General features: G+C 47.6%; 1 protein-coding gene across 1 annotated transcript in view; it reads left to right on the forward strand.

Moving 5' to 3' along the window:
* TDRD10 (tudor domain containing 10) overlaps positions 1-26,756 on the forward strand; it is a 37,978-nt gene that overhangs the window by 8,476 nt on the left and 2,746 nt on the right. Inside the window, exons 9-15 of the mRNA XM_088467509.1 lie at positions 4,956-5,023; positions 8,978-9,048; positions 15,963-16,125; positions 16,214-16,253; positions 23,570-23,627; positions 24,678-24,825; positions 24,906-25,051. Of these exons, the coding sequence (XP_088323635.1) occupies positions 4,956-5,023; positions 8,978-9,048; positions 15,963-16,125; positions 16,214-16,253; positions 23,570-23,627; positions 24,678-24,825; positions 24,906-25,051 (694 nt within the window). The remainder of the gene's footprint in view (positions 1-4,955; positions 5,024-8,977; positions 9,049-15,962; positions 16,126-16,213; positions 16,254-23,569; positions 23,628-24,677; positions 24,826-24,905; positions 25,052-26,756) is intronic.

The following is a 26,756-nucleotide window of genomic DNA, read 5'->3' on the forward strand; positions in this document are numbered from 1 at the left end:
CCTTGAAATCATTTTTTAACTAATATGATCTGAAGTGCACTGAGCCAACCATTAATGGGAAACTCTATGCAACATACATATTTTATTTCATTCAATTTGGGGACATTGAAGGCCCTTTAAGTATAGAGGCTCAGTCAGGAGTGTGGGCACTGTAAATGTCTACACTAAGACTGGAAACGTCTCGTCTACTATACCCCTCTTTCCTCTGCGTGGCATTTTCTACGCTGCTGCCTAGTAAAAATGACCTTTGGTAATTTTACATCATGGTCTAAGGGAATATGGCCCTCATTCAGAGGCGGTCGCAAGAAGCGATCGCTCTCTGAATGAGGGCGGGCGCTTCTCTTTTTTTTGAATGCGGCCTCCTGGTCGCAAGCTAAGCTGTGGGTTACCACCCACAGCTTAGCGACCGACCAGGGTGATGGTCGCGATGGTCAAGACCATCGCGACCATCGGGGCTTGCGACGAGACCCTAAGGTTGGGTCTCGTCAACCGCAAGCCCCAGGGAGCTTCCTGCTCTGATCGAGCAGGAAGCTCCCCACTGACATCATTGATGAGGTCAGTGCGGCCGCCCACAAACAGAAAGGAACGCCTCCGTTTGTTCAGCCACCCCCCCGGCCCGCCTACCAAACGGGGCGTGCTGTCGATCAACATCGTCAGCCGCCCCTTTGGTAACGAGCTCCGGAGCGAGAGAGTTTCTCTCTCGCTCCGGGGCTTGTGCACGTGCAGTGCGGCCGCTGCGCCCGCGCAGGGCTAACCATCGACCCGGTTGCGAGCGCATGATGGCTTACATGCTATAATTGGTAGGATTGTTTGTTTATCCTAACTTCCATTACAAGATACCATTCTTGTATCTCCTATTTTTTGAATACCAGACATTACTAAAACACTGGGTTCTAAATTGATAGAAAATCAGTGTGATACTTACCGCAAACCAGAATGAATGCTATTTAGGCGATTTGAGTAGCAAAAGAATAAATTTTTGTACTGCCACACAGATTGATATCACCTATCTTTTATTTATATTGTACTATTATTAGGGACACTTGTATTATTGAGGACATGTGTCCCATACAATTCATTTTGCCCTCTATTGCAGTTTAATGGGATATGTGCAATAAGCAGTGACCCTTTTCAGCAGGGATCTGTGCAATAGTGATGACAATCAACACATGCAAATAGGGCTTGGTGCAAAATGTAGTACAAATGTTCTTTCCAGTCTGCAGATCTGTGAATAAGGGAACTGCAATATAGCAAATTGACATCTTGTGCAATTGATTACTTCCATACGGCTGCCTTACATGATACGTGCTATTACATTTTTAAGCACTGATGATTGCCTATGTTTCTACATTATATGAACGATCATTAGATTACAATCAAATGATATATATTGTCACTATTTATGTTGCTACTATATGGAATATGTGCTATTCATCGTAACCTGTTACCAGAGAGGATAAATGCAATACTAGAAATGTGAATAGAATTGTATTATCAGGTGCATCAAAAACAGATACAGAGGTGAATATTTGAATTCATAATTTTTTGCACCAACAGTACTAATTATTTCATGGGTGATGCGCAATTGTTGAAATCCTTGATTATATGTTGCTACCAAATGGGATATGTGATATCATTCATATGCTATCGCTATAGGGAATAAATGCAATACTTTGAAATACTGTAATACTGCTTATTATTAATATTAGGGGGAAGCAGATATTTACACCATTTATACTCAGTGTAAACTACCTTATGGGAAATGTGCAATAATTCTATCCCTGTCTATATACTGCATACTATTGAATGATCCCGTGCCATTGGATTACAATACTCACCATAGAGCAAAGTATACTATCCCCACTCGCGCTGTATTCTATATACAGAATTCTGTATAATCACAAGAAATTTATTTTTCTGTTAAGGACTACATAAGAACCTATATCATACCAGAAATAATTTATTACACTGGTTGTGACCGGATTTCTTGGATACATGAATATAGGACCTCATTCAGACCCGCTCGCAAGCGGGTCGATGTTATGGCCCTGCGCACGCGCAGCGGCCGCTCTGCGCGTGTGCAAGCCCCGGAGCGAGAGAGAAATTTGGTGATCGACAGCTCGCCCCGTTTTGTAGGCGTTGCAAAGGGGTAGTTTCACAAACGGAGGCGTTCCTTAAGGAACGCATGCTGTTTGTGGGCGGCCGCACTGACATCAACAGTGATGTCAGTGGGGAGCTTCCTGCTCGATCAGAGCAGGAAGCTCCCTGGAGTTTGCGGTTGCCGAGACCCAACCTTAGGGTCTCGTCGCAAGCCCCGATGGTCGCGATGGTATTGACCATCGCGACCATCAACCTGGTTGGTCGCTAATGCTGTGGGTGGTAACCCACAGCTTAGCTAGCGACCAGGAGGCCGCACTTCAGAACACAAGCAGCCGCCCACATTCAGAGCGACCGCTCGCATTTTGCGAGCGCCTCTGAATGAGGGCCATAGTGTAGTTATATATTTTTTTAATACTTTATGGTTTTCACAAGAAGGGATGGCCAGCCAATAAACAAACTTTGGCTAGATGGATTCCTATGGCGATCTCCGAGGCTTACACTCATGAGGGCCTTCCAGTGCGTCCCTCTGTTACTGTTCATTCTAATTGGGCTATGGGTCCTTCGTGGGCAGCTCGTCGTGGTGCCTTGGCTGTACAGCTTTGTAAGGTGGCCACATGGTCTTCTGTCCAGACCTTTTTGAGGTATTATGCTTTTGATACCTTTGCCATTCAGGATGCTTCCTTCAGGCGGCGGATTCTCCTTTCTGCACAGGAGCATCCCCACCCTTGAAGGTACTACTTTGGGACATCCCCAAGGTCACTCTATGGACCCTGAAGTAGAAAAGTAGAGATATGGTAAGAACTTACCCTTGTTATCTCTCTTTCTACGAAGTCCATAGGGTCCACAGGGCACCCGCCCTGACGCACCTGTGCTTCAGTTGGGCTTCGCTCTGGTCACCGGTTTTCTGTCTCCTGTGTGGGAATGGTGATTCTAGAGTGTTCCAGACTTCTTCTCTCTCTTTTATCCTCCTCCGGCCTTTGGCTTGTTAGGAGAGAGACCTGTTGCATCCTGGGAGAGAAACTTACTGCGTAAGGTGCCTAGATGACTCTGCATCACCTATACCCCAAGGTCACCCTGTGGACCCTATGGACTTTGTAGAAAAAGAGATAACAAGGGTAGGCTCTTACCATATCTCTACTTATTTCACACTTAGGAGGTTTGATTCCGAGGAGTTCTCCCACAACAAAGGTGAAGAGTCAGAAGGTTTCACACCAAGAGGTCTTTTGGCAAAGATTCCTTTAGGCAGCAGAGAGCAGAAGATGTAGTGTGAGACCTCTGACAGTTGTTAAATCTTCGGAATAGCCATGAGCCAGTTGGGACCAACAATTGTTGTTCAAAAAAGAGGAATAGGAATGTCCTGTTAGCTTTGCGGACAGGTGTCTATTCTTTTTATGCCTGCCCTGGGCAACTTGTATTCTGGTTTGAGGTGATGTAATCTGCACACCCGAAAATGGTGTTCCAGATTAAGTTACTTTTATTCAGTCTCACCATCTCCTAACAAATCAGCTTTCTGACTGGCTTAAACTGCATTTATTGCGCCGCTTGGGCCTGTGGGGAAAAAACTTTACTAGGTGTTGCTTGTACTCCATTAGGACTGGGAGATTATTACAACGTATGTCATCCTCGAAACTGGAGACTCTTCAGTGCTGTTTTCCAAACATTGCCAGGGTAGAAACCAACATTAGCCTGTGAGAGGTGGATAGAAGGCTGGTAATCTGCTCCCCAGCAGTCACTCAGTGGAATTGTTACTTCTCTAGAAAGTCTTCACACTGTTTGTGGGCAGGTAGGGACTGCTGAATGAAAGCCAGGGGCATCATGGTTGAACCTCAGAGTGGAGCACTCCAGCACAAGAGACTCAAAGGCATCTCTGGTCAGTCTCTTGGGTTTGTTTTGTACGGTGCTTGCCTCTTCAATAGCAATGTTTCCGCGAGTGGTCAGGCAAGGAAAACCCCAAAGGCGCTTGTGGGGTTCTAGTATCACCAGCTTGGTGTAGGAGGTAATGGCACATGTTTCATATACTCCTCAGACGGTAGTGATGCATGTGCAAACTCCGTACATAGGTTGCTTGTCTGAAGGTTGCCTTCCTGTTGGCTGTCTCCACTAAGAGGTGAGGTTCATTTGCAGTGTCCACACGCAGTTGGTCTTGACAGACCCTGAGCAGGTTGTTTACTTCTGTAACTGTGAGGGCGCATTCCGCCATATCGGTGGGGACCTCCTGGTCTTCGGTACATACCATCAGAATCTCTTACAGATCCATTAGCTTTGCATCCAGTAACACTAATTTTTGGAGTTAAGGTTCTGAGGCAACCCTCCCTTAGGGACAACTTTGGGACGTCCCCATGTTAACCCAGTGCCCCCCAGTGAATGAATGGAAGGAGAAAATAAGATTTTGTATTCGCATAGTCCATTAGGGGGATACTGGACATAATCCCTTTTATAGTCTTTCTTTGGTTTTGTTTCTTTCTTTATCTTTGTTGTAGAAAGTAGTTTTTCCCACTTGTTCGCTACCACTAGTGTTGTTTCATAGGATCTTTTTAGAACAATACTGGACTCCAAGGCAGCCCCTGGAGCATAGAGGGGGAGGAGTTTGAGCTTTTAGTTAGCTTTAAAGTGCCCAAGCTTCTGTGCCTCTTGGTCCCATTGCGCTCAATGGACTACGAGAATAGGATTTCACTTACGCACAGAAATCTTATTTTAACATCTACGGTGAGGCACTGCAGGTATTAGGTTCTGCGTGTATGTACTGAGCTGTCTGACAGCAGACTCCATACTATATGCTAGTAACAATTACCCATGTGATGGGATATGGAAGTAAACGCCTAATGTTACTAACTGGCTGTTCTCTCTGACCACAGGACATTTTCCTGCAGGAAAGATGGAGCATAAATTCTACGTGGACAACCTCTCAAGAGATGTCACTAAGGTAATTTTTATCCTATTGCATCTGATAGACCCACGTTTGTTATCTTCTCCATTCGTGTCGCTTTCACTTGGGCATGACTAGAGTTCGCAATTGTAAAGATGGACATTTCTATGAACGCTAGGATTTCCCCCGTTCTTTGTAAGGTTTGAACTGAGAACCTCGTTGTCTTACCACCTTTCTAAGCTGCCATGTGGACGGGAGGTCCTGCCCATGATGGTGGTGTGCCGAGCTATCAGGAGCTGCTCTAAGCTGCCTTCCCCTGCCAAGACTATGAGATGTCATGAGAGTTGAGAAGTGGCCCATAGCAATTTATCAGATACTAGCTGCCATTTCTAAAGTACATTCTGCAAAATAATCGGTAGAAGCTGTCTTCCACTATATAGAAGGCTTGATACATCTCCCCTAATCTGTCCTCCAATGCTGTAGCCCATCTGGTCTGCACCTCTGCCATGTAGTGTCCACATGGCAGAGGTGGGCACTAGCTCAACACTGAGGAGAGCAGAGCGTGAGAGTAAAGTATTGGATGAGACAGATCTATGGGAACTTTTGCTCCTTCTTACCAATCCTTTAACTACTGTACCCGATTGAGGCTCACAAACGTCGGTTCCTATCCCATGGATCTGTCTCCAATACTTTCCTCTTACGCTCTGCTCTCCTCATTGAGCTAGTGGCCACCTCTGCCATCAAACCTTTAAGCACTGGCCAAAATTCAAACTCTTCATAGAAGTGCATCTATGTCCCTAGAAACCTAATTTCTCCTCCACCCTATGGCCACATATGCTTCTCCATTTTCCTCTGGGTTTTTTCATTGTCTTGCACAGGACCGCCTGCCTTTGGTCTACATTGTATCGTATTCTTTGGGACTACAAGAATGGCAGCTTCCACAGTCCTCTAAAGTGTGACCCTGTGTTGTATATTACACACGCTCCATCCAACCACACTTCTGTCCCCGGCCTTAGCCACAGGTCAAGTGGACCCCCGGCTGCCGACGGTGCTTTAAGGTCATTCTTCACTGCAGATTTCTGGTACAGTAGATCGCCAGTTTACTTGTCCAAGTTACCATAGTGTACTGGACATGAAGGCCTTCAAGGCTTCTGCACTCTTTTCTTCTAGAAGACAACAGGTCAGGGGCTTCTTTTAAAGCCTGGACTAGCTGGAGTGGTGAGTTCCTGTTCCCTTGGATTTCAAGATGGCGACACACAAGGAAGTGGACAGATCTGTGCAAATATCCCCTTTAGACTACCACCTTGAGTGTGCAGTTGATGTGGACCAATGACAATGAATAGTGTTTCTTTCCAGGATCATTTGTGTGTGGTCAGCATGCACTAAACGTAACCGTCTTGCACTATACCTTTTCGGAAGTCCTGTCCTTTCTCTATGGTGCACAGCCTTATACATGTTTCAACTTCCTATAATTGAATACGATTGGGCGGCAAAAATATGAGTGCTATTAAAAAGTTTTAATTACAGAATTGCTGAAACAAATGCTATATAAAATGTTTGTCCATGTTAATATTCTAACAGTATTATAATTATTAATTTCGACCTCTTGTCATAGGTTTTAAAACTTTATTATTTTAAAATGTTAGTTTTGTTTGTTTTTGGGATGTTTCTGATACTAGGGTTCCTGTGTTGTCAAATCCAGGCACTGGTAAAAGGATTCAACTTTTTTCGCTTAGTATATCTGTAAATCCCAAAGAGACATTTCCTGATAATATCAAAAGAGATGAATAATGGACAGAAATAATGGAATGACAAAATGTGTTAAACAGTCTTCCGCTTTTTGTCCCCATCGTCATAAGAGAGAGACTGTTCTAGGATAAGGTTTGCTCTCTCTTCAGGAGCTGATTTCTGGCCAATCTGGTTTTGCATTAGTATGGTGGAAATAGACTTTGCTCAACTCGAAAGACCCGTGTGACGTGCATTCAAGGTGGTGGATGGAACTGATGGTGTGGAGGCATTTCTCCATTCTGGTGTAGTGGAGTATTTTGGGCTTTTCTACATCACTGCTTGCACGGTCACTATGGTCTAGGGATGGCCATTGGAGAGGTGTCCATCAGTGGTTACCATTGATGGCCTAAAAACTATCTATGGTGAGCTATTGATGGTTTTCACCCCTCAATGGCCACCTCTGCAGTGGGGAACGGCGGGTCAAAAAAAAAACAAAGGCAGACCGGGGGGCGAGGCTAAGCTCCGTCTCGCCAGAATAAAACAGCTCCCACTCATACATGGATGGCAGAGAACCATTGGCTCTCTGCCATCAATGGTAAAGGTATTCAACATCGGCCATAAATAATCTATTATTTTGAATCATCGATGGTTTAAGGCCATTCCTGCTCTGGTCCTTGGAAAACGTGGCTGTATTTTGGGCCTGAGCACGAAGACATTGCTCCGCAAGGATCAGATAGACTGTGTCGCAGCGGTGGCTTAATGGGACCATCAGGGGGACACTTGCAGCCCCCCAGGCTTTGAGCAGCATGAATCATTCTGTCCTGGCTATTTCATTCCATGTTCGACAACCCATCCATTATCCTGTTCTATATGTGTCCTGGTTCTGAAAGTCCTACAAAGTGCCCCTTATGATCTCCTTCGTTGTGTACGTTAGCCTTTCCTCAGCTGGTCCGTGAGCTTGTACCTAGCCATTGTTTCAGCTAGAGATCTATCGTACGTGACTTTTTTTTCCAAATTTAACATGGACATTGTCACGACTTCTAATATTGAAAATGAACTTCTGTTTACAGCAATATTTATGTTCACTGTGAATTTCAAGACAACTTAGTTATTCATAGTAGTTTTATATAACGACTTATGACATGTATGTGAGTAAAGGTGCTTCATGAAAGCATTATAATATGTATCATTTTGAAATGGCATTTGTTCTGCTGCAGACATAATTCCACAGTGCAGTTTCATTAGCCCTCACTGACCTTTACGCAGCGCAAAACCGTGCAGAAAGCGCTCCGCAGACAGGCATATGGTCACCTCCGCCTCAGTACCACTGGGGAGAGGGATCTAATCTACAAGGTTTCCCTCTCCATTTGTGTCCTGTGTCTTCCGGGTGCAGATTGCCAAGTACATTAGAGGATAGGGGTAACCTGTTATGTACGGTGTCTATATGGAGCGTTCTGCGGAGTGTGTCCATAGTTATTATAGGGCTTTGATAGATTTCTCTGCATCCAGTGAGAAAGGATCATGTACTGTACATTGTTGCCTTGAACGTAAAGCACTGTTGACATAATTCATTCCTGGGGCAGAGCTGGCATAATGTCATTGGGGTCACTGCTGGTACAGTGCGTTTTGTGGCACAGCTTGTATAATGACCTTCTGAGAATTATCCGCTATAACTACATCTGGGCCACAGCTGAGATGGTACATATGGCATTATCACGTGCGATGGGCACCATGCAGATCAGGCAGGGGTGCACAGACTCTTTACATGACTCCGTATGTGGCTTATTTGGTCCCCTATACAGAGAGACTTTCCTGCCTATATACACTGGGAATGGCGTACGTGTGTACCACTGTGCATATACTATACCTAGGACATAATCCTTTCTGCATACAACCCAGGCAGCCAATCAAGAGATTCCCCCACCTTTTAGCCTTTCAGCGTCTATAGTCATGGCTCCCTGTATACAGCTCTGGGTGCCACGCCGGGCCACTGCGACCTATGATTTATTCAAACCTCTGCGGAATAAATACTGACAGGTGACCGCAGAGGCATGACCGGACATACACAGTTCTGCTGCTTATCTTTGACAATAGTATTTCATGTATCCCCCTTCCCCAAAAATACTAAATTATCCATTTGTGGCCATTTAATGAATAGTTCTTTAATCGGCCCTCAGTAACCAGGCCCCACCCTTGTGTCACATGATTTCACACTTTTCACTAATGAACTGGTTGTCAGTGTGGTCTGAGCGTCACCTCGCACTTATTTCCTTCTGATTTCAGGACGATCTGTTACAGCTGTTTGCAAGTTACAACCCCCTGTGTGTGTGGAGACCCCAGAACAGTGAGAAATGGTAATGTCATTTACTGCTCTTACTGACTAGCTCTGTATATGATGCAAAGGGCCTATAGGAAATGTCTAGTTATAAAGCACTACCAGCGCTGCAGCCAGGCATTCTGGGTAATAACATGTACATCTGTATAATCACACAGTATACAGAGCCAGCGCTAATCACACAGTATACAGTACCAGCACTGCAGCCAGGCATTCTGGGTAATAACATGTACATCTGTATAATCACACAGTATACAGAGCCAGCGCTAATCACACAGTATACAGTACCAGCACTGCAGCCAGGCATTCTGGGTAATAACATGTACATCTGTATAATCACACAGTATACAGAGCCAGCGCTAATCACACAGTATACAGTACCAGCGCTGCAGCCAGGCATTCTGGGTAATAACATGTACATCTGTATAATCACACAGTATACAGAGCCAGCGCTAATCACACAGTATACAGAGCCAGCGCTGCAGCCAGGCATTCTGGGTAATAACATGTACATCTGTATAATCACACAGTATACAGTACCAGCACTGCAGCCAGGCATTCTGGGTAATAACATGTACATCTGTATAATCACACAGTATACAGTACCAGCGCTGCGGGAAGGCATTCTGGGTAATAACATGTACATCTATATAATCACACAGTATACAGTACCAGCACTGCAGCCAGGCATTCTGGGTAATAACATGTACATCTGTATAATCACACAGTATACAGTACCAGCACTGCAGCCAGGCATTCTGGGTAATTACATGTACATCTATATAATCACACAGTATACAGTACCAGCACTGCAGCCAGGCATTCTGGGTAATAACATGTACATCTGTATAATCACGCAGTATACAGTACCAGCGCTGCAGCCAGGCATTCTGGGTAATAACATGTACATCTATATAATCACACAGTATACAGAGCCAGCGCTAATCACACAGTATACAGTACCAGCACTGCAGCCAGGCATTCTGGGTAATTACATGTACATCTATATAATCACACAGTATACAGTACCAGCACTGCAGCCAGGCATTCTGGGTAATAACATGTACATCTGTATAATCACACAGTATACAGTACCAGCACTGCAGCCAGGCATTCTGGGTAATTACATGTACATCTGTATAATCACACAGTATACAGTACCAGCACTGCAGCCAGGCATTCTGGGTAATAACATGTACATCTATATAATCACACAGTATACAGAGCCAGCGCTGCAGCCAGGCATTCTGGGTAATAACATGTACATCTGTATAATCACACAGTATACAGTACCAGCACTGCAGCCAGGCATTCTGGGTAATTACATGTACATCTGTATAATCACACAGTATACAGTACCAGCACTGCAGCCAGGTATTCTGGGTAATAACATGTACATCTGTATAATCACACAGTATACAGTACCAGCGCTGCAGCCAGGCATTCTGGGTAATAACATGTACATCTATATAATCACACAGTATACAGTACCAGCGCTGCAGCCAGGCATTCTGGGTAATAACATGTACATCTGTATAATCACACAGTATACAGTACCAGCACTGCAGCCAGGCATTCTGGGTAATAACATGTACATCTATATAATCACACAGTATACAGTACCAGCACTGCAGCCAGGCATTCTGGGTAATAACATGTACATCTATATAATCACACAGTATACAGTACCAGCGCTGCAGCCAGGCATTCTGGGTAATAACATGTACATCTATATAATCACACAGTATACAGTACCAGCGCTGCAGCCAGGCATTCTGGGTAATTACATGTACACCTGTATAATCACACAGTATACAGAGCCAGCGCTGCAGCCAGGCATTCTGGGTAATAACATGTACATCTGTATAATCACACAGTATACAATACCAGCACTGCAGCCAGGCATTCTGGGTAATAACATGTACATCTGTATAATCACACAGTATACAGTACCAGCGCTGCAGCCAGGCATTCTGGGTAATAACATGTACATCTGTATAATCACACAGTATACAGTACCAGCACTGCAGCCAGGCATTCTGGGTAATAACATGTACATCTGTATAATCACACAGTATACAGTACCAGCACTGCAGCCATGCATTCTGGGTAATTACATGTACATCTGTATAATCACACAGTATACAGAGCCAGCGCTAATCACACAGTATACAGAGCCAGCACTGCAGCTAGGCATTCTGGGTAATTACATGTACATCTGTATAATCACACAGTATACAGTACCAGCACTGCAGCCAGGCATTCTGGGTAATAACATGTACATCTGTATAATCACACAGTATACAGTACCAGCACTGCAGCCAGGCATTCTGGGTAATTACATGTACATCTGTATAATCACACAGTATACAGAGCCAGCACTGCAGCCAGGCATTCTGGGTAATAACATGTACATCTATATAATCACACAGTATACAGTACCAGCACTGCAGCCAGGCATTCTGGGTAATAACATGTACATCTGTATAATCACGCAGTATACAGTACCAGCGCTGCAGCCAGGCATTCTGGGTAATTACATGTACATCTGTATAATCACACAGTATACAGTACCAGCGCTGCAGCCAGGCATTCTGGGTAATAACATGTACATCTGTATAATCACACAGTATACAGTACCAGCGCTGCAGCCAGGCATTCTGGGTAATAACATGTACATCTGTATAATCACACAGTATACAGAGCCAGCGCTAATCACACAGTATACAGAGCCAGCACTGCAGCCAGGCATTCTGGGTAATTACATGTACATCTGTATAATCACACAGTATACAGTACCAGCACTGCAGCCAGGCATTCTGGGTAATAACATGTACATCTGTATAATCACACAGTATACAGTACCAGCACTGCAGCCAGGCATTCTGGGTAATTACATGTACATCTGTATAATCACACAGTATACAGAGCCAGCACTGCAGCCAGGCATTCTGGGTAATAACATGTACATCTATATAATCACACAGTATACAGTACCAGCACTGCAGCCAGGCATTCTGGGTAATAACATGTACATCTGTATAATCACGCAGTATACAGTACCAGCGCTGCAGCCAGGCATTCTGGGTAATAACATGTACATCTGTCTAATCACGCAGTATACAGTACCAGCGCTGCAGCCAGGCATTCTGGGTAATTACATGTACATCTGTATAATCACACAGTATACAGTACCAGCGCTGCAGCCAGGCATTCTGGGTAATAACATGTACATCTGTATAATCACACAGTATACAGTACCAGCGCTGCAGCCAGGCATTCTGGGTAATTACATGTACATCTGTATAATCACACAGTATACAGTACCAGCACTGCAGCCAGACATTCTGGGTAATTACATGTACATCTGTATAATCACACAGTATACAGTACCAGCACTGCAGCCAGGCATTCTGGGTAATTACATGTACATCTGTATAATCACACAGTATACAGAGCCAGTGCAGCAGCCAGGCATTCTGGGTAATTACATGTACATCTGTATAATCACACAGTATACAGTACCAGCACTGCAGCCAGGCATTCTGGGTAATTACATGTACATCTGTATAATCAAACAGTATACAGTACCAGCGCTGCAGCCAGGCATTCTGGGTAATAACATGTACATCTGTATAATCACACAGTATACAGAGCCAGCGCTAATCACACAGTATACAGAGCCAGCACTGCAGCCAGGCATTCTGGGTAATAACATGTACATCTGTATAATCACACAGTATACAGAGCCAGCGCTGCGGGCAGGCATTCTGGGTAATAACATGTACACCTGTATAATCACACAGTATACAGAGCCAGCGCTGCGGGCAGGCAAATTATGGATTTTTTTAAAATCAAATAATTTTTATTTACATTTTTCACAAATTATAAACATAACATAAAAAAAAATAATATACACAAACAAAATAGTTAATATACATATGGTGCCAACAAAGAACACATCATAAAATAAAGTATACACTCAGAGGGATATCCTGAATAAGCCAAGCCTGAGACCAGCGCAGGAACATACCCAACCAGCGCATGGAGGGTAAGAAGAAACACACAAAAAGGAAAGTTATACCGGAGCACAAGAGAGAGAATTTTTTTTTTTTTGCAAAGAAAAGACACAATCCGGGGGGGATCTCCAGCTGGTCCACGAAGACAGAATGGCGAAAGAGCCCATCGGTCCCACAGTTTATGGTATTTAGGAAGAGCCTTACGGCTAGTATAGACATATCTTTCATGGTCACTTGTATCATTCACCAGCGCTCGCCATTTGTGTATATGTGTATATCTGGAGGGTCCAGAGCACACCAGGAGCGAGCAATAATCACTTTAGCCAAGGTAGAGAGGCCTAAGACATAACGATAAATGGTAACATGAAACAATTCTTCTAAATCTAAAGCAAATAAACAAAGATTAGCTTCTAATGATGGAAGTGTAGACTGAATATCCGACCAGACTAACTTCCAAAATTCATTGACCATAAAAATGCCAAAAATCACAGCCAGATGCCTGACATTTGGGACAATTAGTTGGGGCGTTGATATCAATATGTGCAGGAGAACGGTAAGACCTATGCCTAATAAAGTAATGGATCTGCTGAAGATGGACACAGGTGGAAGTGTACCTTACAGAGCCCAGTATCTGAGTCCATTGCTCATCCTGGAGAAGACCCAAGTTTAGTTCCCATGTATTTAGAAGGGGACGAAGGGCATCTGGCAAATTACGAGAGATGAGATCGCTGTAAAGGTAGGAGTGTTACGGTCTCCTAAGACTCACCGTGTAAACCCTCGGAACCATAAAAACGAGGTCTTCTGCTAATAACAGCCACCCGCTGTTCCCTTTGACCTGAATACGTCCACCGGTACTTAGGTGGCCGACCTGGACTTCAACTCGGGGTATGAGAGGTTTACACAGATGTCCTTAGGAAGATCAGGGTTAACGTGACACCTAATAAAAAGGGGTAATAGGTGAGCAGGTATTGATGGTAATGCCTGGGTGCACTTAGGAGTCGGGCGATGGTGATGAGAGCTGGAATGCAGCTAATGCCACGATGCGACTTAGCCCGCCGCGATGTGACTTGGAGTGACTGTGATGCGGCTTGGCGAGCCGTAATGCGGCTGATAGCCGGTAATATTGATGCGGCCTAGAATGGCCGTGGTGCGGCTAAGTGAGCCGTGTTGTGGCAGCTACAGCCGGTAGTATGAATGCGGCCTGTAGTGACCGTGGTGGCGCTAGGTGAGCCGTGATTGGGCTGGTACAGCCGGAAATTGGAGGTGGCCTGAAGAGACCATGATGTGGCTGGTACAGCCGGTGGTTTTGATGCGGCCTGGAGTGAACTTGGTGCTACTGATACATCTGGTAGTTTTTGCTGCGGCCTGGAATGACCGTGATGCGGCTTGAAATTACCGTGGTGCGGCTGGGACAACAATGCAGAGACAGGATCTATACCGCAGGAACCGGAAAACACGTGTTGGAGACGCTATAGCCGGCAAAGCCGCGAGGAAGCTGCTAGACATAAAAAAGGTGAAGAACCAATCAGGGCCACAAACAATCATCACGTGTTCCCAATAATACGTGATGTCATGCGGCTTCCCGATCGCCTAGCAACAGTTGACGCATTTCCCGCTCGGCAGGCGGAAGTGGTAGGAGAGATCACCGAAGTGTTGGAATGTGACAAATCGCACCGGTGACTTCTAACAAGGAGACCGTCTTACGAGAAGGAGTGCCATGGGATAACAATATAGGGTCAGATCCAAACTGGGCACACTGGGCATGACGGAGCTGGAGATATCAAAAGAAGGTGGAATGAGGAAAGCCAAACTCCACATGCAAATGTTCATAGGAATGGAGGACACTGTTTTGAAACAGATGTCCTAGTGTTTTGGTACCATGAGAAATCCAAAAGGTCTCTGATCCCAGCATGCCCAGCTCAGAGAGACGCTCTGCGGGACATCAGGATCCCAACCCTCATCCTCAAATGACCTTTGTGCATAACGCCAGACCAGCTGGGCCTGTCGGAGCAAAGGAGGAGATCTACCCGGAGTTTTAACTTAAAGCAAAAGCTGTAAGGGGGCTAAAGAGGACCCCGTCTGCTCACCAAGGAAACTCGCCAAAGTGGTATAAGTATCAGCTGTCAGCCAGGTAACCCGATGTGAGAGTTGTGAGGCCATATAATAGAATCTTACATTAGAAAGAGCCAGACCACCCGCGAGTTTAGGTCTGCAAAGAGTTTGAAGTGCAATCCGAGGTCTTCTATCCCCCCACACAAAAGAGGAAAGAATAGAGTCAATATGGGGAACAATCTTTTTGGGGATAAATACAGGGGAATGTTGTAGTACATATTGAGGCTGATTTAAACATTTTAAATAAATTAATCCGACTAAAATCCGAATCAGTAGAATATACCTAAAGGAGAGAGTCCATTGTAGGGGGAAAGAAATAGGGGACCATTTAGGGGAAAAAGGGCTAGACTTTGACCAGTTCATCAAAAGTCTCGAAAAAAACAACCAAAATCTTCAATGACGCTCATGAAATGTTCTAGCGAAGAGCCAGCATCTGCAAGGAACAACAACATATCGCCCGCATAGAGAACTGTCTTGTCAATTATACGGCCTGCCCGCAGACCATGAATAGCTGGATCTAAGCGAACGAGACACGCCAGGGGCTCGATAGCCAGTGCAAAGACTTGTTTTCTTACATTGGTATCATTACTATTATTTTGTGGATAATTGTGAATATTTTACAGTGTGACCCTATTAAATGGACTCATGTTGTAGGTGCTATACTTGTTACATACTGCTGCCCTCCACTACAGAGCGCTATAGACACATTATTTGGTCAAACCTAGTCCATGCTTTATTTTATCCCCAATTTGGTTAATTTTCTGCTGTTGGACTATTCTTATATTATTTGTTTTCGCCCTAGTAGTGCCGTTGTGGATGTGAATTCCAGTGAGGATGTAATCCAGGCACTGACTCATCTTAATGGGACGATGTTTAAGGGGTCCTGTCTGACTGTGCTGTCCATGGTTGACAAGCTGAATGGAGTGATGGAAAGTGACATGGAAACCGAGCTTCCCCCGATGCCGGTAACCAGATCTCCTCCTCTCTATGCTCTTCTCATTGTGGCAGGACTGTGAGTGTGTCACATCACTAATTGTCTTATTGTCATTGCAGGCTCTGGAGCTTGTGCCGCAACCTGAAGGAGGTGATGGAGGTAGGTTAGAGGTTACCTGGAACTTCAAGACTGATCTTTGTTCCAGCTAAAATAACGTCTGGGGCAAAGCTTCATAATGGGACTTCACGGGTCATTTGCTACGCTGCTTTACGTAACCATGGGTCTGATTCAGACTTGTACGCAAACGGTCCGTTTGTTAGAGATTTGCGCAAGTTCAGGATCTGCACGGCACATGTACAGCTCTCTATCTGCGAATACGCTCCCAAGACCCCTCGGCCACAGCACGATCCACATGCTGTGGGGATGAGGATTGGGCAGGGCTGGCCAGCCATTCCTGAAAACGGGGTGTCGTTCCCATTTGCTAGGAGTGGCGAGGCCAGGGTCTGGGCTGAGCAGTTCCGGCGGTCATTCTAAATAAGCTTTGGCTTACTTACATGGCCAATGGCTGCAACCATCTTAGGCCACACCATTCCATATTCTACCAAATATCCTCAGACCCCACATGAGAGGATTCCCTTTAATGTCTCCTATGCAGTCATTATTTATTTATTTCTACTTCAGGGTCCATAGGGGGTCCACAGGGTTGACCTTGGGGTATAGCTGGATCTGGATCCATGGGCACCACGCAGTTAAAGCTTTAGCTGCTCCCAGGATGCACTTGGGTCCGTCCTCCTCTATACCCCGCCCCCGGCCACAGCACCTCAGTTTGAGTTGGTGCCCGGCCGGAGTCGGGTCACCTGCGCAGGGGGGCTGCAGGAGCAGCCCCCAAAAGCTTTCTATTTTTTGAAAAAAAAAAAAAGAGCCTGTTAGATTTTTATTTTAAAACAGAGGCTCTAGTGTGGCAGCGACGGGCTGTCTATGCAGACGCCCACGCTGCCGCTCTCCTTCCCCGCTGGCGCCGCGACGCCAGTACTGCACTGGGGATCGCGGCGGGAGGCCAGAGTCCGTACTAGCCGGACTCTGGGTCCCTCCCTGGACTGCTGCCGGAGTCGCCGGGGACAAGGTAAGCCGCGAGTCGCCGATTAGCGGCGGCTCGCGGGTTTTGCCTGCAGATGCAGTCCTTTGCCCCCGGTCCTAGGGGACAGACCGGGGGCCGCTAGCGGTGGCGGCGGGCTCCCCCTCTGAGGAGGAATAACCCGTGGGACCACTAGACCACCAGGGATATATGGCAAGCGGGATGCCGGCAAGCCCTGGGGTTAATATGCTAGCCAGGGGAGGAAGCCTTCCCTGTCAGCGGCTCCTCCCCTCAGCTCAGCGCGCCTTTCAGCACGGAGTCTGGCGTCGCTGAGCTGCAGCTACTCGGCCACTCCTCCTCTGAGGTCTCCAGCGGCCATTTTCTCACAGTGGCAGCGCAGATCTTCAGGGAGCACGCGGACCGGTCCCCCTGTGTACCTCTCCCCTGATTAAGGACAGCGTACACAGCACTATAGCCCTCCCAGACACTGAATCTGGGCAGGTTGATTGTAGTGGAAAGGTGCAGTGAGTATATCTTCCTGCATGGTATGTGACTTTTGCTAGTGCTGCCTGTCTGTGCTTATTTTCTACTTACTGTCAGCTTATACCTATCCCTTTACTTCTCCTACAAGCCCTACAGGTGTGTGGGGGAGGGGCGTTTCTACTGACCTCACTTATATAGATCACGTATTTGTGAGGTCCGTCACATACAGTTGTGTGCTACTCAGTGCCATATTGTGGGCTGTTGTTCAGCACACCGGTGAGTGCGTTTTACTTCTACCCTGGTGCCAGATATATAATATATTCTGTCATGTCAGACGAGGAGGTTGAGCGCTCAGTGGCTCCGGTGTTGGCCTCCTGCGGACGCTGTTCTGCAGGAGTAGATAGGGAGGATTTGTCACAGGATGGCCTGTGTAGTCGATGCCAGGTGGCTCCTGGCCCATCCAGACCTTCTCTGGCGCAGGAACCACCGTGGGCGATGTTTTCTCAAGTGCTGGTGTCTATTGCGGACCGTCTGTCGGTCCCGACTGCTCTCCCTACTAGGTCGTTGTCCCAGCCGACCATCCCCCATTCCTCGGGTGTCCCGCAGTTATTGCGGAGTCCTCCTGGGTCTCAGTCGATGGGTCCCTATGCGGGGTTGCCTATGTATATGCAGGCTTCCCCTGTGCCGCAGCAGCCTGTGGTACCTTTTCAGGCCCCTATGGTGACTCCTCCACCCTGGGTGGATGTGCTCTCCAACTCCGTGCAATATTTGGCGGCCGCTTCCTCTGCTTTTCAGTCAATGTTGCAGACTGACATGCCTTCTAGGATTTCAAAACGCCCACTCATGACACGGGCTGCTCAGGTATCGGACTCAGAGGGTTCCTCAGATGATGGGGAGGTCCCTGATGACACTGACTCGGACGCCTCGGTCCAGGAAATGGATACCAAGTCGTCCATTAATGTGCGAGCACTAGTTAGGGCGGTGCGAGCTATTCTTCTTATAGAGGATGAGGCACCGGTTCCTAAGTCGAAGTTTCCTAGTTTCAAAAAAACTAAGGTGGCTTCTGCGGTGTTTCCCCTGTCGGATCAGTTGACGGATCATATGGCGGTAGCTTGGCAGGCGCCCAGTAAGAGATTCCTTCCTCAGAAGCGGTTGGCTTCTAATTACCCCTTCCCTGAGGCACATTGTAAAAAATGGGAAACTCCACCGGCGGTGGATTCCCATGTCACCCGTTTAACTCGGGGCGCCACCTTACCATTACCGTCGATATCCTCGCTGAAGGATCCCACGGACAGGAAAGTTGAGACTTGCTTAAAGTCTATTTACTCCCTCTCCGGGGCGGTGGCCCGACCGTCCATGGCCATCTCCTGGGTGGCCAAGGCCATTGAGGGGTGGGCCAATGCATTGGAAGATACCTTCCCGGACGACGCTCCGGATGTCCAGCGGGCGTTGTTGGGACAAATGAGGGACGCTGCTTCTTACATTGGAGAAGCTTCTTTAGATGCTAGTCTGCTGACCTCGCGGGTATCGGCTGCAGCGGTGTCTGCCCGCCGATCCTTATGGTTGCGGTCCTGGAGAGCGGACTCTGATTCAAAGAAAGGTCTGGAGGCCTTACCTTTCAATGGGGAATTACTATTTGGTCCGGACTTGGACAAAATAGTGGACACCCTGGCTAAATCCAAGTCGGCCTTCCTCCCTTCGGCGGCACTGCCTGCTAAGGTTCGGAGTTCGGCTTTTCGTTCCTTTCGGGTTCAGGGTAAGGCGAAAGGTCAGTCCTTCCCGAGACAGTCTGCGAGTAAGACGGCCTCTAAACCCAAGTAGCAAGCCTGGAGTGCTCGGCGCCCTTCTTCCAAGCAGGAAGATAAACCTGCGGCCTGATGGGACGGGCCTCCCTCTGGGGGACCTCAGAGTGGGAGGCCGACTTCTTCTATTTGCCCAGTGCTGGCACAATACCACCACGGATGCCTGGGTTCGAGAAGTGGTCTCCCAGGGGTACGCCCTGTCTTTTCGGCACAGACCACCCCACCAGTTTTTCTGCACAAGTCCTTCTCAGGACAAGACCAAGGCGTTACAGGTTCAGGAGGCTATAGAGTCCTTGCTGAAAGCAGGGGTCATTGTTCCCGTTCCTCTATCACAACGAGGGACGGGGTATTATTCGTCTCTGTTTCTGGTGCAGAAACCCAATGGTTCTCATCGCCCTATCCTCAACTTGAAGTCTCTGAACAAATTCCTCAGAGTTCCCAAGTTCAGGATGGAAACGTTACGTTCCATCATTCTGGCGATGGAACCGGGGGATTACATGGTGTCCCTGGACATCCATGACGCCTACCTCCATGTTCCGATAGCATCTTCACACCAGCGGTATCTGAGGTTCGCTATCCTTCAACACCACTATCAGTTCCGGGCGCTACCCTTTGGTCTCTCCACGGCACCGAGGGTGTTCACGAAGATTATGGCGGTCATGGCCGCACATCTTCGGAACCAGAATGTACGGCTGCTGCCGTACCTGGACGACCTCCTGTTGCTGGCGAGCTCCCCGGAGGTACTGCTTCAACATCTCCACCTGACGATCGCTTGCCTGCAAGCACACGGGTGGTTGATAAATTGGAAAAAGTCCTCCCTGATTCCATCACAGCGGATGGTTCATTTGGGAGCCCTGCTGGATTCGCGTCAGCAAAGGATCTTCCTGACTCCGGAGAAGGTCGCCTCCCTACAGCTGCGGATACGCAGTTGCCTGAGCCGTTGCCGCCTGTCGGTCCATTCGGCTATGAGAGTTCTGGGGTCCATGGTGTCGACATTCGACATGGTGGAATTTGCCCAGTTCCATTCCCGGCCCCTGCAGGGGCTGATTCTATCAGAATGGAACGGGTTACCTCACCGGATCCGCTCTCAGGTGCTGGTGTTGTCTCCGGACGTTCGGCTATCTTTGGCTTGGTGGCTTCAGACAGCTCATCTGGTCGAGGGGCGCCCATTTTGGATCCCGGACTGGGTCCTGCTCACGACGGATGCCAGTCTCCGGGGTTGGGGGGCAGTGACCGGCTCTTTGTCGCTTCAGGGTCGTTGGTCAGCGGAAGAAGCACTTCTCCCCATCAACATCCTGGAACTGCGGGCAGTATTCAGGGCCCTGCAGTCGTCCGGCCCCGCTCTTCACGGAAGGGCGGTACAGGTGCAGTCCGACAACGCCACCACGGTGGCGTATATCAATCACCAAGGCGGAACTCGCAGTCAGGCAGCGATGTCGGAGGTGTCTCGTATCCTGACTTGGGCGGAGGGTCACATTCCAGCGATCTTGGCGGTCTTCATCCCCGGAGTCCTCAATTGGGAGGCGGACTTCCTCAGCCGTCACGACGTGCATCCCGGGGAATGGTCGCTTCACCCAGAGGTGTTTCAGCTACTCGTGGACAGGTGGGGACTGCCGGAGCTGGACTTGATGGCCTCCCGTCACAATCACAAGTTGCCCGTTTACGGGTCAAGGACAAGAGACGCAGGTGCAAGTCTGGTGGACGCGCTGTCGGTGAAATGGACGTTTCACCTGGCGTATCTGTTTCCTCCGATATCCCTGCTTCCTCGGGTTCTGCGGAAATTCAAGCAGGACGGCGGCATGCTCGTGCTGGTAGCTCCGGCGTGGCCCAGACGTCCTTGGTACTCCGATCTCAGGAGCCTCTCCATCGACGCTCCGTACCCTCTTCCTCAGCGTCGGGACCTGTTGTCTCAGGGGCCCTGCCTTTACCCGGATCTGGGTCGGCTGTCTTTGACGGCGTGGCTCTTGAGACAGCCGTCTTGAGGTCTCGGGGCTTCTCCAGTTCGGTTATTGGTACCATGCTCAGGGCACGCAAGCCTGCTTCAGCACGGATTTATCACAGAGTGTGGCACACTTACTTTCAGTGGTGTGAGTCCAGACATTATGATCCTCAGGTGTTCCGAGTTTCTAGGATCTTGGAATTTCTTCAGTCAGGATTGGATCTCGGCTTACGCCTTGCATCTCTGAAGGTTCATGTGTCCGCCTTGTCCGTGTGGTTTCAACGGCGGATTGCAATACTACCAGACGTTCACACCTTTTTCCAAGGTGTTCTCAGGATCCAGCCTCCCTTTGTGCCTCCTGTGGCTCCTTGGGACTTGGCGGTGGTGCTACGGGTCCTGCAGGGTCCTCCGTTTGAGCCTCTTGAGGCGATGGAGCTCAAGTGGCTGACATTTAAGACGGTTTTTCTCCTGGCAATTGCTTCGGCCAGGAGGGTGTCTGAATTGGGGGCGCTTTCCTGTCGCCCTCCTTTCCTGATTTTTCACCAGGACAGAGCGGTGCTCCGCACTCGTCCTGAGTTTTTGCCCAAAGTGGTCTCGAAGTTCCATATTAATCAGGAACTTGTTGTGCCAGCTTTTCAGTCCCCTGATCTTTCAGCTGGTGAGACTTCCTTAGATGTGGTCCGGGCGCTTAGAATTTATGTAGACCGGACGGCTTCGGTTAGGAAGTCTGATTCCTTGTTTATCCTCTTTGGTTTTCACAAGAGGGGTTGGCCTGCCAACAAACAAACGTTAGCCCGTTGGCTTCGTTCCGTTATTTGTGAGGCTTATGCACAGGAGTGCTTACCTGTGCCAGCCTCTGTTAAGGCTCATTCCACTCGTTCTGTGGGTCCCTCTTGGGCTGCTAGACGTGGCGCTTCTGCTGTTCAGCTGTGTAAGGCGGCCACTTGGTCTTCAATTCAAACGTTTTTGAGGTTCTATGCGTTTGACACCTTTGCCTCTCAGGATGCATCCTTTGGGCGCCGGGTACTCCTTTCAGCACAGGAGCGTCCCCGCCCTTAGTTGTACTGCTTTGGGACATCCCCAAGGTCAACCCTGTGGACCCCCTATGGACCCTGAAGTAGAAAACAAGAGATATGGTAAGAACTTACCTTTGTTATCTCTGTTTCTACGAAGTCCATAGGGTCCACAGGGCGCCCGCCCTGACGCACCTGGCTTCAAATGGGCTGTGTGGCTGGTCACCCGTTTTCCGTCTCCCATTTCTGTGAGTATGGTTTCTTGTGTGTTCCAGTCTTCCTTCTCTCTGTTTAGTCTCCTCCTCCGGCCTTGGCTGCTTACCAACTGAGGTGCTGTGGCCGGGGGCGGGGTATAGAGGAGGACGGACCCAAGTGCATCCTGGGAGCAGCTAAAGCTTTAACTGCGTGGTGCCCATGGATCCAGATCCAGCTATACCCCAAGGTCAACCCTGTGGACCCTATGGACTTCGTAGAAACAGAGATAACAAAGGTAAGTTCTTACCATATCTCTTGTTTTTTATTTATTAACAGTTTCTTATATAGCGCAGCATATTCCGTTGCTCTTTACAATTGTAAGCATTAATAAAACAAAACTGGATAATAACAGACAGATATATAGGTAGGAAGGCCCTGCTCGCAAGCTGACAATCTATAGGGAAATAGGCATTGATACACAAGGATAGGTGCTATATATTGTATTTTGGTCCAGCCAGAATGCAGAGTTTCTTGGTTGGCTGCATGATCCAGTCACACCGGAATGTCGGCCAAATATCATGAGGATGTGACAGAAAGACTGTGTGAGATTGTGTGTGGACTGTAAAAGGGGATGTAATTAGATATGGAAGCTATGAAGGTTATGTGGGAAGTTCTGGTATCTGATAAGCTTGCCTGAAGAGGTGAGTTTTCAGGGAACGCTTGAAGGATTGGAGACTAGAGGAAAGTCTTATTGTGCGAGGTAGTTCATTCCGTAGAGTGGGTGTAGCGCGAAGAAAGTCCTGTAACCGTGAATGGGAGCAAGTAATGCATGGGGATGAGTCATGGGAATTCTTCAAACTTATTTTAATAAATGCTAATAATGGCTAAGTTGCATCGGGAAAGCGGATATAAGCAATAAATGGAATCTTATGGAGCCATTAATGGACAGTTGTCTGCTCTGTCATCAGGTGAAGGACCAGCCGATGGGAGAGCCACCAAAAACTCCTTTGTTCCACCAGAGATGAGGTACACACACACACACACACACACACACACACACACACATATATATGTCTATACACATAGGGAGTGCAGACTTGTCACAAGCCTGTGCAATGTCTTCATGTTCCTCTTCATTGGAAAATGTCTCACTTGCGATTTCACCTTACTGTGCGGAGATCAGGAGATCGCTGCCGATTGGTTCACCAGCAGCACGAAATTGCTCAGTTTCGTCATGTGCACGTCCCATAGGAAAATGATAGGGGCAACAGAAACGCTATAAGTTACAACAGCGCCACCTACTGGGTGCAAGAAAGTAATTATTTTCAGATTGTTAGTCAGGGGGAGATTATCAAACCTTCTAAAGCCTGGGTACACACCAGGTCGACGGGTCAGCCAACCTACCTAACGATTGGAAACTGCATACACACTTACCATTTGTTTGGCTGATGTGTCTGCGCTGTCATCTCAATTGGACGGCCATTTAAATTTGCCCGCCCAGCTGAGATGTCAGTCACAGGTGGGTTTCTGCAGCAAGTGTACAGGTGGTCGGCGGGACGCCTGTACATGTAACCAGATATATTGGTATCGGCTGTGCTGCGGGGCAGATGCGATATGTCTGTGAAAGACGACGCTCACAGATATATCCTTTGTACACATCCGCCGATGCACTACTGATATATCGCCCGTTCCATTGAATGGATGATATATCGGTCTGTCTGTACCCAGCTTTAAGAGGACAAGTCAGATCCTAGCTATAATTTATCTAGTACATTCTATTACATTATAGCTAGTTTCTGATTGGTTACGGTCCACTTTAGAAGGTTTGATAAATCTCCACCAGAGAAAGCTAATTTTGGACAATTATAATGGCATGCCTTCTGGTTCCTCAGTCAGAGGTACTCATTTCTCGAGGACTTTTTCATTAACAATAATTATTTCTTGCTATTACTGCTTTGATATGTTGTAATTTTCATTTTATTTTGCCCATTCGGTGGGGAAGGGCAGTTTTTAACCTTGGCATCTCGGATGAATAATTTCTGTATGCTGACTGGCACCCAATATTCTATTATACAGTGGAGCTCTCCTCGTCAGCATGCTGAAAGACTGCTACAGTGATGCCAGCTGGCTGACGTCCCCCATGAATTTGATCAGAGAGCAGGCATTGCTTGTCACCAACGTTCACCCGGGTACAGCGTACTTCTGGGCTGTGCCCATGTGTAAGGTGAGAGGCTGTCATTGGTGTTCCGCGGTGTCACAGGGGATCAGTTGCCAGGTCAGTGATGAGACTTCGTGCCCTAACAGGAGATGTATGCCACTTTGATCGATCTCTGCAACAGCTTGGCACAGGTAGAACCGCAGCTACCATACCTAAAGAAGAACAACGTGCAGAATGGTATGCGATGCTTGGCGCGGTACACCACCTCTGGAGAGAACGGGACATTGGGCAGGTGGGTGTCGTTTTCACAGTCCAAACTCCATAACATTTACGGTTGGCACTTGTGTTTACGGGTTTTATTTTGTTTTCTTTGCTCCATCTGAGAATGTTCTTGGAAAATCGCTAATCAATGTGGATTTTGCACCATCTCAGAGCTGGTGAGAAAATAAAGTTCCTTTAATAAAGAGCATAAGCCTGTATGTTCCCTGTGCAATGCATAATCCCCCCCAGCCCACTAAATGTGCCTGCTCCAACCCCATTACCACTAAATGTGCCTGCTCCAACCCCATTACCACTAAATGTGCCTGCTCCAACCCCATTACCACTAAATGTGCCTGCTCCAACCCCATTACCACTAAATGTGCCTGCTCCGACCCCATTACCACTAAATGTGCCTGCTCCAACCCCATTACCACTAAATGTGCCTGCTCCAACCCCATTACCACTAAATGTGCCTGCTCCAACCCCATTACCACTAAATGTGCCTGCTCCAACCCCATTACCACTAAATGAACTCTTGTTTTTGCATTGGAATGTTTAATATTTCCACAGAGGCTGCTCTGTTATCCCCCTTAGAAGCAGGACCTGCCTCGGCTGTGACAGGGTGCATTTATTATCCCAGCCTTCAATGTGTTGCACATTAGTGTCGGTACCAGGGTACAGAGAACTCCACCACAGACTACTTACAGGTCTCCCAGCCGTGTGCTCACCAGCGGTAGTTACAGCTTCATTGTGGTCTTTTATTAAGTATTACTAGTCCTTTTTATACCAAAATGTATTACTGATGACGATTTCAGGTCCCTATAGTAACCTGGTCGATATTGACCAGGTTGACCTGCATGCACGGGCGATAGGCGTTATCCTCCATACGTGCCCGTGTATCGCAGGTCGTTAGTGGGTTGAAAGGGACAAAAAAAATTACGATATAAACGATAATAATATGATCCACATTGTGCACTTTAATCGTCCCGTGTGTACGCACCATAACACTGACAGGCAACTTAGCAAAATAGAAGGTAATTCTTCTTATCCAGGTGACAGGTCCATAAGGATTGCCTGTGCGTGGCTCCTAGTTCAGCAATCAGACACAGAAGAGGAGGCTGCTTTCCAGTGGGAGGCTCACAAGGTGGCCCTGCAGTATATGGGATAAGGAATTGAGCTCCCCAGAGGGAGCAGGCTCTATGGATGTACAGTATTTCTCAAACCTGGTCCTCGTGAAACCTAACAGTGCATGTTTTCCAGATCATCTAGCTGGAGCACAGGTGCGTTAACACAATAGATCTACAGCTCGTGCTAATTATTCCCGGGGATACCTTGAAAACACGCACTGTTAAGGTTCCACAAGGACCGTGTTCGAGAAAACTGATCTCGTGGATACATTTTACTAACCTTCTCCCTACCCTAGCTGCTATTACCCATGGGCTCATTTGGCTCTTCTCCAAGCACCAGCCAATTCCAGGGAGACGAGAGAGTGTGAGCAGGAGGATTAATCCCAGACTGTGATCGAGAGACTGTGGCTTGCGGTCTGCCGCCTGCTCACTCCTTCACCCTGCTGTCGTTTCAGAGTGGCGATCTGTCCGTTCAGCCGTTGGGTATCCATCTAGAATTAGAAGAAGGGTAGTAAACCGTATCAAGTAGTGGGTAGAGCAGATTTAAATATGGTGAACGTCCTTGAAGGTAAAGCGAATGGATGCCCATCTAGCTGCTGCCGCTGGCAG

The sequence above is a fragment of the Taudactylus pleione genome, unplaced genomic scaffold (assembly GCF_031769625.1).
Source record: "Taudactylus pleione unplaced genomic scaffold, aTauple2 ptg000073l, whole genome shotgun sequence".
Lineage (NCBI taxonomy): Eukaryota > Metazoa > Chordata > Amphibia > Anura > Myobatrachidae > Taudactylus > Taudactylus pleione.